The sequence below is a fragment of the Piliocolobus tephrosceles genome, chromosome 11 (assembly GCF_002776525.5).
Source record: "Piliocolobus tephrosceles isolate RC106 chromosome 11, ASM277652v3, whole genome shotgun sequence".
In the NCBI taxonomy this organism is placed as follows: Eukaryota; Metazoa; Chordata; class Mammalia; order Primates; family Cercopithecidae; genus Piliocolobus; species Piliocolobus tephrosceles.
Window position 1 is genome coordinate 92,579,351 of NC_045444.1, and position 14,628 is coordinate 92,593,978.

Here is a 14,628-nt window from a genome sequence, read left to right on the forward strand (position 1 = left end):
TTTTTCAAATGTTTGATCAAGGTATAAAATTCATTTCCTTATACTATACCACATGTTAATTGATCCAGGGGTAATCACAATTAAGTTTTTATTGTATCTGCTGAGATACTTTCTATACACACATAAGCATATACATATATACACACATTATTGTACACTTATGTCCTTAATACATTCTGAAGCTCTTTCCGTATTAGCATGTTGAGATCTAGCTCATTAGTTTAAACATCTGCATGTTTCATCTTATGAGTATACAATTTTTTAAGCAGTTCCCTATTGATGGATATTTACATATTTTTGTTTTGTCTGACATGACAAACATTACAAATGTACATCTTTTATCTCATGATGAATCTTGAGTCTTACTCATATCTGATTTAGATGAGACTTTGGACTTTGACTTTAAAGTTGATGCTGGAACAAGTTAAGACATTTTGGGGGCTATTGGGATGGAATGAATTTATTTTGCATGTGAGGACATGAATCTGGGGAGCCCAAGGTGTGGAATGCTATGTTTTCAATGTGTTGTCTCCAAAATTCATGTGTTAGAAACTTAACCCCAATGCAACAGGGTTGACAGGTGGGGCCTTTTGGGAGATGATTAGTTCACAAGGACTCTGGCCTCAAATTTGATTGATGCCATTATAAAAAGAGCTTGTGGGAGCATGTTAGTTCTCCCTTGCTCTTCCATCTTCTGCTATGGGAAGACAGCAAGAAGGCCCTTCCCAGATGCTGGCACCTTATCATGGACGTCTTGGCCTCCAGAATTTTAAGAAGTAAATTTCTTTTCTTTCTTTCTTTCTTTTTTAATGAAGAAGTGAGTATTTTATTATTTGCTGCAAAGCTGTTGCTTCACTGTATAAAAATAGCACCAGCAAATGCAGTGTATTGCAAAATTAAGATAGTGTTGTTCTTCATCTGACATTGTACAAGCAACAAAAACTTCTTCACTCCCAGTTATTTCCAATGTAAAGATCATTAGGTATTTCATCCCAAATCCAGGTATGGACATACACAAGTTACAATATTATATGAGGTTTAAAAATAACAATGTTATCTTTTAATTATGTAATTTTTATAACTAATTTTTACCATGGATAATTTCATGAATTCTGATTACTAAAGCTTAGTCTAAAAAGATAGGATATTGTGAAAAAGACATGTATTATGTTTATCTACAATCATTAGAAAGTTAAAACGCATTTTCTTTCATTAGCAGTGTTAACAGTAGTTTTTTTCCCCCATCGGTAATGCTAAAAGTTGCTATTCTAAGTCTTCTATCCATTACTAATTTAAGACAACTCTGCTGCGTTGCGTTATTTCACACTAGTTTATTTAGGGGTTGCCAGGGCTGGAATGCAGTGGCACAATCACAGCTCACTGTAGCCTCAACCTCCTGGGTCAGGTGATCCTCCCACCTCAGCCTTCCGAGTAGCTGGGACTATAGGTGTACACCACCACACCCAGCTAATTTTTGTAATTTTTGTAGAGATGGGTTTCACCATGTTGCCCAGACTGGTCTCCAACTCCTGGGCTCAAGCAATCCACCCACCTCGGTCCCCCAAAGTGTTGGGATTACAGGTGTGAGCCCACCACACCCAGCCTTAGATTAAAAAAAAAAAAATTATGTACCTTTAATTATCTTCTAATTGTAAAATTTTTACTTCCTTTAAAAAGAAAATTCTCATTGATTCTTATTCTGATTCCTTTTCGTTTTGACAATTAAAAATTATGAAAGCTGGTTGTTTTGTCTCCTATTACTGAAATAATTTAGTTGATTTAACACTACAGATGGTGTTAGGATAATGAATACAGAACATCAATGAGAATCTAAATTATGTCTCTTGAGACCTCCCTCATTCCAAGGGAGATCTCGTAAGTATACATGCATACATGTATAACTTATACAAAAAAGAAGCCACATAAATCACCATGACATTACAGAAGCAGATTCAAGAGAAAATAGAAAAATGTGTTCACCATTAAACTCAATACTAATTTTTAGAAGTAACAACCTATAGAATCAATATTAATGAGAGGAAATGATATGAACAACAGACTTTGGAGTAAATAAGAAGTAGGTTTCAGTCAGTGACTTTTGCTGCATGGCCTTGGGCAAGCTATTTAATATACCCAGGCTTCAATCTTCATCAGAAAAATAAGATAATATTACTATCTCACACGGTTATAACAAGAACAAAAGAAGATAATATGTGTAAAACCAGAGTGCTCAGCACACATAATAAAGCTAAATTATCATTAGCCATTGTTACTATTATTATTTATTATAATTATCCCAGATACATGTCTGAGCACGATTATATATTTTTCCTATTTACCCAGCTTGACAAAGTGCTTAAATCTTTTCTTTAGCACTAGAAAAAAGTGGGCTTTAACTGGAACTCTTTTCATTTCATCCATTTTATAGACATAAATTATTTACAAAGATAAGTCAACAACTCATACTTTAAGGATTTCTTTATATGCATCACAAAGGTTATCAATGCTTTTAAGAGCATCTGCATAAAGTTTTATTATTTAACCTTTACACACAATACATGTTTTTCAAACTGCAAAGTTGATAATATCATTTTCAAATAGGCATAGTATAACCTTAAATATTACATGATTCAGAATTTTTTTTTTTTTACAAAGAAATAAACCTGTAAAGGATCACTGCACTATAGTTGTTCATTAATTATCTGCGGCAAAACTGGGATCCTAGTAGATGCTTCAGCATATGGATGGTTCCTCTACTGCCTGGGCACCCTCTGTGACAGCTTTGACACATTTGGCCATTGTCTGTGAGGCTCTGCTAATTGAATCTGAAAGATATTAATAAAATGTCATTTGATAATACAACTTTTTAAAAGGCACATACTAAAACTTTAATGCTGCACATATTCAGGAGGAAAAAAAGATTATAAGGCCCTATGCAAGTATATATAATTATATGTAACCAACAGATTCCAATGATAAACCCCTTACTGGCCAAATGCTTTCAATAACTATCCCTGGAAACAATCAAGTAACTATAGAACAGCTAGACAGTGCACCAGTATGCAGCCATTAAAAACTTATTAAAAAGTATTAAAAACATAGGAAGGGCCGGGCGTGGTGGCTCACGCCTGTACTCCCAGCACTTTGGGAGGCCGAGGCGGGCAGATCACGAGGTAAGGAGATCGAGACCATCCTGGCTAACACGGTGAAACCCCATCTCTACTAAAAATACAAAAAATTTGCCGGGCGTGGTGGTGGGTGCCTATAGTCCCAGCTACTCGGGAGGCTGAGGCATGAGAATGGCGTAAACTTGGGAGGCGGAGCTTGCAGTGAGCTGAGATCGTACCACTGCACTTCACCCTGGGTGACACAGCAAGACTCTGTCTCAAAAAAGTAATAAATAAATAAATAAAATAAATATAGGAAAAATGTGTACAATACTATAATTGAAAAAAGGTTACAAAACAGCATATGTACTAAAATACATTGAATTGTGCACTTCATGAGTAAATTTTAGGGTATGTGAATTATATTTCAATAAAGTTATCAACCCGAACCCCCAAGTGAATAATCTCACTCTCAGGCTGGTCTGAAACTCCTGGATTCAAGCCATATGCCCCCCTCAACCTCCCAAAATGCTAGAATTACAGGCATGAGCCACTGCACCCGGCCTAATCTCACTTTTTGTTTAAATAAAAAATATATAGGCCAGGGGTCTGGCTGGCTCACGCCTGTTGTCCCAGCACTTTGGGAGGCTGAGGTGGGTGGATTGCTTGAGTCCAGGAGTTTGAGATCTGCCTGGGTAACATGGCAAAACCCTGTCTCTACAAAAAATACAAAAATTAGCTGGATGTGGTGGTATGCGCCTACAGTCCTAGCTACTCAGGAGGCTGAGGTGGGAGGATCGCTTCAGCCCAGGAGGCAACAGTTACAGTGAGCCAAGATTGCGCCATACTGATCTCCAGCCTGGGTGACAGAATAAAATGTCATCTCAAAAATTATACATACACACACACACACATACACGTATATACTAATAATTACATATAAATAACAATATATAATTATTAATATGCTATTATATGTATATAATGTATATGTATGTCCCTGGAGGAAGAGTGACTAAAATGTTAAAAAAATTATAGTTATTTCTTGATAGTGGGAACGTAATGATTTTTTTTTTTTTTTAAGCTTTTAGGTTCAGGGGTACATGTGAAGGTTTTTTACACAGGTAAACTCATGTCATGGGGATTTGTTGTACAGAATATTTCATCACCGAGGAATTAAGCCCAGTACCCAAGACTTATCTTTTCTGCACCTCTCCCTCCTCCCACTCTCCACCCTCATGTTGACTACAGTGTCTGTTATTTCCTTCTTTGTGTTCATAAGTTCGCAGATAAGTATTGTAGAAGTCATTTTGCATTGTGCTTTTGAGCATAGCTATTATTTTACAATGAAGGTAATCTTTATTATCTAACTAAAATACCTATTAAAAATTCTTAGATACAAACTATATAAAAACATTAGGCCGGGCGCGGTGGCTCAAGCCTGTAATCCCAGCACTTTGGGAGGCCGAGACGGGCGGATCATGAAGTCAGGAGATCGAGACCATCCTGGCTAACACGGTGAAACCCCGTCTCTACTAAAAAATACAAAAAATTAGCCGGACGAGGTGGCGGCGCCTGTAGTCCCAGCTACTCGGGAGGCTGAGGCAGTAGAATGGCGTAAACCCGGGAGGCGGAGCTTGCAGTGAGCTGAGATCAGGCCACTGCATTCCAGCCTGGGCGATAGAGCGAGACTCTGTCTCAAAAAAAAAAAAAAAAAAACAACATTAAAAGAGTTCTATGTGCTTTTAGAAAATTAGTTAAAATAATCTATCAACTATTAAATACTTCATAGCCTAGAATCTGCAATAAACAAGTTTCAGTTTGTCAGCGTTCCTTAAAAACATTCCTAACACTTTACATCAGAAGCAGTGTTTAACATGTTTCACATTAAATGTTTTGATTCTTCCACCTATAATTCTCCGAAAAACCTTCAGGTATTTGCCACTTTGGAAAATTCACCCTAAATTGCTACACAGTGACTTTCCTTACAACAGCAAAATTTTATATTTAAAATCTATTAATTGTTTGGATTTTCAAACTTTGCTTGCATTTCAGAAACAAAAAAACTAGAGTAGAATCAGAAAACATGCTTATGTTAGTTCCAATGTTTGAAAACCTTCAAAGATTAAGAATTGCAAACACTATCAATCACAAATTGGAATTATAACACCATATGAGGTGATCTGATTACTCCTTACCTTTCATATTTGGCACAGTCATGTTGACAATTACATACCTGTCATGTAGAAGTCTTTTATAGTTAGCTGAGGTGGAACAAGTGGGTCAGCAAGAATCTGCTGGTTCACTAACTGCACAAAAAACAAGAGATCAACAATAATATGGAAAACTAGTACTGTTACACCAGTAGACACAACATTATGAAAACTACTCATAGGCAAGCTGTTACCTTTGAGAGCTCATTTGCTTGCTGGAAGTAATTAGCCCCTTCGATGTCATCATATCGAACAAGATTAGGAGAGACTTCTTCCAATCTGTTCCTTACTTGATCCAGAGTATCATATGGAAGAGTTATTCCAGCAATCTACAACATGTCAGGTCCCCAAAAACAACAAAAAGCTTTAATACTTAAAAATGTCAAATAATAGATAACTGTAACTATGGTGAAATAATGCAGCACTACTGAAAAACCTATTGGTGTCCATTAATAGACATACATTTATGAAGGAAGCAGTTAAACAGGGAACACAAATTAGTGATTCTATGAAATGATTAAAGAGACAACGCTATGCTAAATCCAAATGTTTCCGCTAACCTGTTATTAACAATACACAAAGTTTACGATGTATTATTATTTTAAAAGTCAGGATGCTTACTTTTACATCAATAAAGAACTAACAGACGTATTTTCAGGCAAAAGACAAGTCAACAATTTTCAACAATAAAAGCACCAATTTCAGGCCAGGTGCAGTGGTTCACACCTGTAATCCCAGCACTTTGGGAGACCAAGGTGGGAGGACTGCTTGAGGCCACGAGTTCGAGACCAGCCTGGCCAACATGGCGAAACCCCATCTCTACTAAAAATACAAAAATTAGCAGGGCTTGGTGGTACACGCCTGTAATCCCAGTTACTCGGGAAGTTGAGGCACAAGAATCGTTTGATACCGGGAGGTGGAGGTTGCAGTAAGCCGAGATCACGCCACTGCACTCCAGTCTGGGCAATAGAGGAAAACTGTCTCAAAAATAAATAAAATAAAATAAAATAAAGGCACCAATTTCAAATTCTTTTATTTTTTAAGAGACAGGGTCCTACTCTGTCCCTCAGGCTGGAGTGCAGCGATGCAATGAGAGCTCACTGTAACCTTGAATTCCTGTTTCTGAATACATGTTTCCTATAGAAATTATTCAAATCATCTCTGCATTTCAGATTGGCATCTTCCTTGACTTTGAAAATCATTCTAACAGGCTAAAATATCAAATATCCCTTTAGTAGCATCACTAAGAAATGACTCAGAAATTATACCTCAGAGAGTGCTCTTATAATTTTCCAGTCTTCTCTTGCCAAACCAGGAGGTGTCACTGCTACCTTCGTCTGCTGAGCTCTACCCTCAGTGTTGACATATGTAGCAGACTTCTCTGTGTAAGCAGCTCCTGGGAGAATAACATCAGCTATGGGAGCCCCAACATCACCATGATGTCCTGTACAAAGATGGAAAATGGCAAACCAAAATTTTATTAAAAACTAATTTTCTACTGTACATGAAGATAATATATATCATTTTAAATCCCATTTTGTAAAGTCACAAAAGTTTTTAAAACTAAAATAAAGCAGTAGTGAAGTAATAAAAAATTAAAGCCCACCTCACCCCTAATTCAACTCCCTTCCCAAAGAAAATTATTATTATTATTTTGAGATGAAGTTTCGCTCTGTGGCCCAGGCTGGAGTGCAGTGTGGTGCAATCTCAGCGCACTGCAAGCTCTGCGTCCTGGGTTCACACCATTCTCCTGCCTCAGCCTCCCGAGTAGCTGGGACTACAACAGGCGCCTGCCACCACGCCCAGCTAATTTTTTGTATTTTTAGTAGAGATGGGGTTTCACCATGTTAAGCAGGATGGTCTTGATCTCCTGACCTCGTGATCCGCCTGCCTCAGTCTCCCAAAGTGCTGGGATTACAGGCAAGAGCCCCAAAGAAAATTATTGTTAAAGCATTTGGGGGCCAGGTGCAGTGGCTCATGCGGGTGATCCCAGCACTTTGGGAGGCCGAGGCGGGCAGATGACTTGAGGCCAGGAGTTTGTGACCAGCCTGGCTAACATGGTGAAACCCCATCTCTACTAAAAATACAAAAAAATTAGCCCAATGAGGTGGTGTGAGCCTGTAATCCCAGCTACTCAAGAGGCTGAGGCATGAGAATCGTTTGAACCTGTGAGGCAGAAGCTGCAGTGAGCTGAGATCACGCCACTGCACTCCAGCCTCGGCGACAGAGTGAGACTCTGTCTCAAAAAAAGTTCTTTTAAAAAGAAAAAAAAGTATCTTCTCAGACTATTTTATGCAAATACAAACATGTATAATATACACACATATAAAATAGGCAAATAAGTATACTGATGCTTACAAAGTAGAAATGCTTGCAAAGTAGAACTGCTCAGATATACCAGTTTGTGAAATTTGGTAAAGTAGACTGAAATGGGGGAGGATGCAAAGACAGGAATATGACAGTAATACTGAAAAAGGCATAAAAAATTACAGAAAAACTTGGAAACACTACCACCCATTAATAACAACTAGCAGAAGAAAGAAGGTATTCAGAAAAGAAGACCTTTAGAAACATTTGAATCAAATGTAAGAAAGTTGTAGAATGATATATAGTTTAATATAATTTGTGCACATCTGTGTATGCGTATGAAAATGTTATGAAGTACACATATCAAAATTGTCATCAATGATTATTTCTTAAAGGACTAAAAACAGGATTTTAGTTTGTTTATGTTATTATTTGTATTAAAAATAACATGTTTTTATTGCTCTGTCACCCAGGCTGGAGCACAGTGGCGTGATCATGGCTCACTGCAGCCTCAACCTGCTGAGCTCAAGTGATCATCCCACCTCAACCTCCTAAGTAGCTGGGATCATAGACATGCAGCATCACGCCTAGCTAATTTTTAATTTTTTATAGAAACAGGGTCTCCCTATGTTGCCCAGACTGGTCTAGAACTCCTAGGCTCAACGAATCCTCCTGCCTCAACCTCGCAAAGTGCTGGGATTACAGCATGAGCCGTGGCACCCAAGGAACAGGATTCAGTTCATATATTTTGGTTTAACTTTTTTTTTTTTTTTTAAGAGGGAGTGTCACTCTTATTGCCTAGGCCAGAGTACAATGGCACGATCTTGGCTCACTGCAATCTCTGCCTCCCAGGTTCAAGCAGTTCTCCTGTCTCAGCCTCCCGAGTAGCTGGGATTATAGGCGCCCACCACCACGCTTGGCTAATTTTTATATTTTTAGTAGAGACACAGTTTTACCATGTTGGTCAGGCTGGTATTGAACTCCTGACCTCAGGTGATCCACCCGCCTTGGCCTCCCAAGGTGCTGGGATTACAGGTATGAGCCACCGCACCCAGCAGGTAATAATTCTTAAAAGCAGTATCAATTATGTAACTAATAACACTTGCAGTTTGTTTTAAAAAAAAAAGAAGGGGGAGTAGGAGGAGGCAAAATTCTCAAATGGAAAACATTCAATTCACTAAATATATTACTAAATGGTTTCTAATATACACAATGTACTACCCTCTTTTGTTTCCAGTGTCACAGGTGACACTTACCTTGATAAATAATGAAACAATCCTTTGGCAAATCCTGTCGTGTGATACAACCTCCATCTGCTCCCAGGAGAAAAAGCACTTTGGGAGGGTTCTTCCGAATTGCTTCCACCCCAGGTTTATAGCCAAGGTCCAAAGCAGCTACTTGACTTGCAATCCTGCAAAACAATTACGGAATTTTACCATAACTGCAGTGTTTTCAATGTAAAAAATTAAATGTGATTCTTGGAATAACTTCCTTTCAACAATGTCAAAAAACCCATTTTATTTATTTATTTTTTTATCGGAGACAGAGTCTCACTTTGTTGCCCAGGCTGGAGTGCAGTGGCATGATCTCGGCTCACTGTAACCTCTGCCTCCTGGATTCAAGTGATTCTCCTTCCTCACACTCCTAAGTAGCTGGGACTATAGGCACGTGCCACCACGCCCAGCTAATTTTTGTATTTTCAGTAGAGAATGGGGTTTCACCATGTTGGCCAGGCTGGTCTTCAACTCTTGACCTCAGGTGATCCACCCACCTTGGCCTCCCAAAGTGCTGGGATTACAGGCATGAGCCACCACACCTGTCCAAAAAATCCCACTCTTACCCATTTAAAATAGATGCCAAAACCAGAAACAGCAGTCTTTTACTGTTTTGCAAATGGCAACCAAAGAAATGTCAGATTCTTAGGACACTCTGTCTCTCCATGACATAGTATTGAATGAAATAATTCTAGAAAATTTTTTGCCAACTGTAATTGCTTTAAGTCTGATTCCTATTCAATACAGTAAGACATAAAACATGATAAGCCATACATATTCATAAGAGAAAAATCAGATGATTTCAAAAATCAAAAGGGAGAAATTGAAAAACCACTCATTAAACTATAATTCAGAGAAAACCATAATGAGAAAACCAAAACCTTATGGAAATTTTTTCTATGAATATACATTTCTCTTATAAGCAGAAAATAATTTTTTAAAGAAGAGGTCTGGAATAAATATACTTTGAATAGCAGGATTGTTGTTTTGGTATAGCTTGCTATTTGTTAACTATCTAGAAATAGTAGCCATTCTGAAGACCTAAAACAAGTTGGAAGCATGCTTTGAAAGGCTCAGGAATGGTTATCCTGTGTGCCCCAATAGTTTTACTTTTAGAAATATTTCCTACGAAGATAATTTCAAGTGCAAAGGTATCTGTGTATCACTGTATTATTTAAGAAGTTAAAAACTACCATCAACATACATGTTAAAAAGAAGAAAATGGCTAAAAAATTTTATAGTATATTAATAATATCAATCAGCTATTATCGTTTTTTATTTACAAACAATTTCTAGAAAAACACTTCTGACCATAGTAGGAAATTCTTATTTGGCAACGAAAACCTATTAAAACCAGGATACAAAATTGTATTCACAGTATAATTTCACCTATGTAACTAAAAAATATTACATAGCTGCTAGGCGGAGTAGCTCATATCTGTAATCGTAGCACTTTGAGAGGCCAAGGGGGGCGGCGATCACCTGAGGTCAGGAGTTTGAGACCAGCCTGGCGAACGTGGTGAAACCCCATCTCTATTAAAAATACAAAAAATTAGCCTGGCATAGTGGCACGCGCCTGTAGTCCCAGATACTCAGGAGGCTAAGGCAGGAGAATTGCTTGTACTTGGGAGGTAGAGGTTGCAGTGAGCCGAGATCGTGCCATTGCACTCCAGCCTGGGTGACAGAGCAATACTCCATCTCAAAAATAATAATAATAATAATAATAATAAAATAAAAAAATTAGCCAGGTGTGGTGGCACGTGCCAATAGTCCCAGCTCCTTGGGAGGCTGAGGCAGGAGGATCACTTGAACCTGGGAGGTGGAGGCTGCAGTGAGCCAAGATTGTGCCACTGTACTTCAGCCTGGGCAACAGAGTGAGACTCTGGTCTCAAAAAAATAAAATATTACATAGGGTAAAAAGAAAAACTAGAAGAAAATGAATGAAAATAGCAATAATAATTATCTACACATTGTAGAATAAGGATCAGCTCCATTTCTGCACATTTGTCTCTTTTCAACTTACCTAAATTAAACCTGCATTATTGATGTGGTTAGAAATAAAGGCCAGGTACAGTGCCCCACACTTACAATCCCAGCAGTTTGAGAGGCTGAGGCGGAAGGAGTGCCTGAGCCCAGGAGTTTGAGATCAACCTAGGCAACATAGTGAGACCTCATCTCTACAAAAACAAAAAATTAGCTGGGCGTGCAGCATGCACCTGTAGTTTTAGCCATTTAATACTTGGGAGGCAGGGGTGGGAGGATCACTGGAGCTCAGGAAGTCAGGGCTACAGTGGACTGTGATTACGCCACTGCACTGAGACCCTGTCTCAAAACAAAAAAACAAATAATTAAAAAGAAAAAAAAGAGAAAGAAATCCTTCAGCTGAATTCTCGTATTAGCTTACACTTTTATCATTTAATTAAAGAACTTGTTGCAATTTTTGAACCAAGGTATAACTAATATAACAATTTTTAAAGTACTTCCCTTTTTTTCTTAACACTTACTATTTCAAATATTTTTAATATTCCTTATCATCTTGGGCTCTTCTCACACAGAATAAAGGTCTATATTTCACATGTGTAACTGGGATAATGTTGCTAAATGTTGTTTGTAAATTAAATTTAACAGTGTATCAGGAACACATACATATACACAAAATTACTTTAATTTATAGTATATAAAGCAATTACTCAACAAACCTATGAAGGATATTCATAACTTTCCAATCGCCAGTAACACCACTAGTCATCCGAATCTTTTGTGCAATGCTAGAGACAGCTGCAAGAATTGCTGCTCCATCATTTCTTTGGAGTGCAGAACTGCCTAAAACCACCATTGGTTTTTTAGCTTCCTTTAGGACCTATTAAAAAAAAAAACAACTTTGATTTTAAAATATTACAAGTAAGCTGAACACCTAACCACATTTGCCTCAACAATACACGTTGTCCCAATTCTTAGGTCTAACATGAATGTTTTCAATTTGCTAGCCCAACATACAGACACACATATATAACCAGATGTAGTTTAATCCAAAGCATCTTGCCGATGCTACTGTGAAATGCCTGAGTGAGTATCAGCTAAGACATGTTTTCTAAAAGTAATTATTCAAAATAAAAAGCTTAGCAAATTATCCTGTGGTCAGAATAACTATGGGCAGGTCCCAGAAAAATTGGGGAACTTCTCTTCAGAAATTCAGATGGTATTAAAGAATAGGAAAAACCATGCTTAATATCACGTCTACTATCTTCCATATACTTACCATGCCACAGACAGGGAGGAGGAGGAGGCAGGGAAAGCAATGATCACTAGAGCACAACGTTAAATACCTACAATGTTAAGGCTTTGTTTTAAACCATAGTAACACTGAACAACAAAAACTGGGAGAATGCATCTCAAGAGTAAAGGAAACTACAGATTTCACAGAAGATGGCAAATAAGATGTAAAGTTACAGGTTGGGCGTGGTGGTTCACGCCTGTAATCCCAACACTTTGGGATGCTGAGGTAGGTGGATCACTTGAGGACAGGAGTTTGAGACCAGCCTGGCCAACATGGCGAAACCCCGTCTCTACTAAAAATACAAAAAAATTTACCGTGTGCGGTGGTATGTACCTGTAGCCCCAGCTACTCAGAAGGCTGAGGCACGAGAATTGCTTGAACCTGGGAGGTGGAGGCTATAGCGAGCCAAGATTGTGCCACTGTGCTCCAGCCTGGGCAACAGAGTGAGACTCTGTCTCAAAAACAAAACAAAACAAAACAAAACATGTAGAGTTATAGAATACACATCTCATTTTCCCACTCATCCTTTGTGTCACTCTTCAATAAATAGCTGGCCACAAAGAATCAGCATGGAAATTATGCTGAGATATTATAAAGAGGAATATATTAATAGGAACTTGCCAAGGAAATGTGAATAGTTGAGAGAAATAGTTTTTAATAGTCTCAAAGACACTGAAAAATAACACACTCTTTCTCACTTAAAAACTCAAAGAAGCAACACTAGAGAGAGTATTATATCGTAAGGAGATTTTCATCACCGAATTCAGGAAAGAACTGGAAGAGAAACAAGTAATAGAGATAAATACCATTCCAGAAACAATAAAAAACTAAATAGGCCAGGTGCAGTGGCTCACGCCTGTAATCGCAACATTTTTGGAGGACAAAGTGGGTGGATGACTTGAGTCCACGGGTTCAAGTGCAGCCTGGGCAACGTGGCAAAACCTCGTCTCTATAAAAAATTGGCCAGGCATGGTGGTGTGCACCTGTGGTCCCAGTGGCGGCTGCAGTAAGCCAAGACAGCACCATTGCACTCCAGCATGGGTGACAGCCAGACCGTCTCAAAAACAAAAAACAAAAAGAAAGGAAAAGAAAGAAAACATGATTAAATACAGGGACAGAAAAGACAGGGTACAGGATACAAAATAAATGGAAAAAGGAAAAAAACACAGATATGAAAAGCCAGGCAAGGTTGGCTCATGCTTGTAATCCTAACACTTTAGGAGGCTGAGGTGGGAGAATCGCTTGAGGCCAGGAGTTTGAGGCCAGACACAATGAGCTCATCACAATGAGCCCCATCTATACAAAAAAATATAAAAATTAGCTGGGCACGGTGGTGTAGGCATGCAGACCCAGCTACAGGGGAGGCTTAGGTGGGAGGACTGCTTAAGCCCAGGAGTTTGAGGCTAGTCAGCTACAATTCTGCCATTGCACTGCAGCCTGGGCAATAGAGTGAGACCTTAAAAATATATATATAGAAAAGAAGATTCGACATCTGCATTGTTAAGAGTTTTTTTTTTTTCTTTTCAGACAGGGACTTACTCTGTTGCCCAGGCTGGAGCACAGTGGCATGATCTCGGTTCACTGTAGCCTCCACCTCCCAGGTTCAAGCTATTATTTTGCCTCAGTTTCCCGAGTAGCTGGGATTACTGGCACATGCCACCATGCCCAGCTAGTTGTTTTTTTTTTTTTTTTGTATTTTTTAGTAGAGACAGGGTTTCACCATGTTGCCCAGGCTGGTCTTGCTCCTGACTTCAGGTGATTTGCTTGCCTTGGGCTCCCAAAGTGCTGGGATTACAGGTGTGAGCCACCACATCAAGAGTTCTTTTTTTTTCTGAGACAGAGTCTCGCTCAGTCGCCCGGGCTGGAGTGCAGTGGCACGATCTTAGCTCACTGCAAGCTCTGCCTCCCGAGTTCACGCCATTCTCCTGCCTTAGCCTCCTGAGTAGCTGGGAATACAGGTGCCCGCCACTACGCCTGGCTAATTTTTTTTGTATTTTTTAGTAGAGATGGGGTTTCACCATGTTGGCCAGGATGGTCTCGATCTCCTGACCTCGTGATCTGCCCGTCTTGGCCTCCCAAAGCGCTGGGATTACAGGCGTGAGCCACCGCACCCGGCCCACATCAAAAACTAGCCAGGCAAGGTGGCGGGCGCCTGTAGTCCCAGCTACTCAGGAGACTGAGGCAGGAGAATGGCATAAACCCGGGAGGCGGAGCTTGCAGTGAGCTGAGATCCGGCCACTGCGCTCCAGCCTGGGTGACAGAGCGAGACTCCGTCTCAAAAAAAAAAAAAAAAAAAAAAAAGAGTTCTTAATGAAGGTTACAGAATTAATGAAAAATATATTTAAATCTATTATAGAAGAAAATGTTCTCAGGCCAGGCACAGTGGCTCACACCTGTAATCCCAACACTCTGGGAGCCCAACGTGGGCAGATCACGAGGTCAGGAGACTG

At 39.1% G+C, this 14,628-nt stretch overlaps 1 protein-coding gene across 2 annotated transcripts in view; it reads right to left on the bottom strand.

The window, feature by feature from the left end:
* Window positions 1-1,678: 1,678 nt before the first annotated feature.
* The window catches only part of NDUFS1 (NADH:ubiquinone oxidoreductase core subunit S1), a 40,948-nt gene continuing 27,998 nt past the window's right edge, over window positions 1,679-14,628 (bottom strand). Inside the window, exons 14-19 of one of the 2 annotated variants that reach the window (XM_023219408.3) lie at window positions 11,601-11,761; window positions 8,884-9,038; window positions 6,589-6,764; window positions 5,515-5,649; window positions 5,344-5,416; window positions 1,679-2,825 (exon numbers count right to left, since the gene is read on the bottom strand). In XM_023219408.3, coding sequence (XP_023075176.1) covers window positions 2,734-2,825; window positions 5,344-5,416; window positions 5,515-5,649; window positions 6,589-6,764; window positions 8,884-9,038; window positions 11,601-11,761 — 792 coding nt within the window. In that variant the 3' untranslated portion in view covers window positions 1,679-2,733. The remainder of the gene's footprint in view (window positions 2,826-5,343; window positions 5,417-5,514; window positions 5,650-6,588; window positions 6,765-8,883; window positions 9,039-11,600; window positions 11,762-14,628) is intronic. The other variant, XM_026454614.2, reaches the window with a different exon arrangement.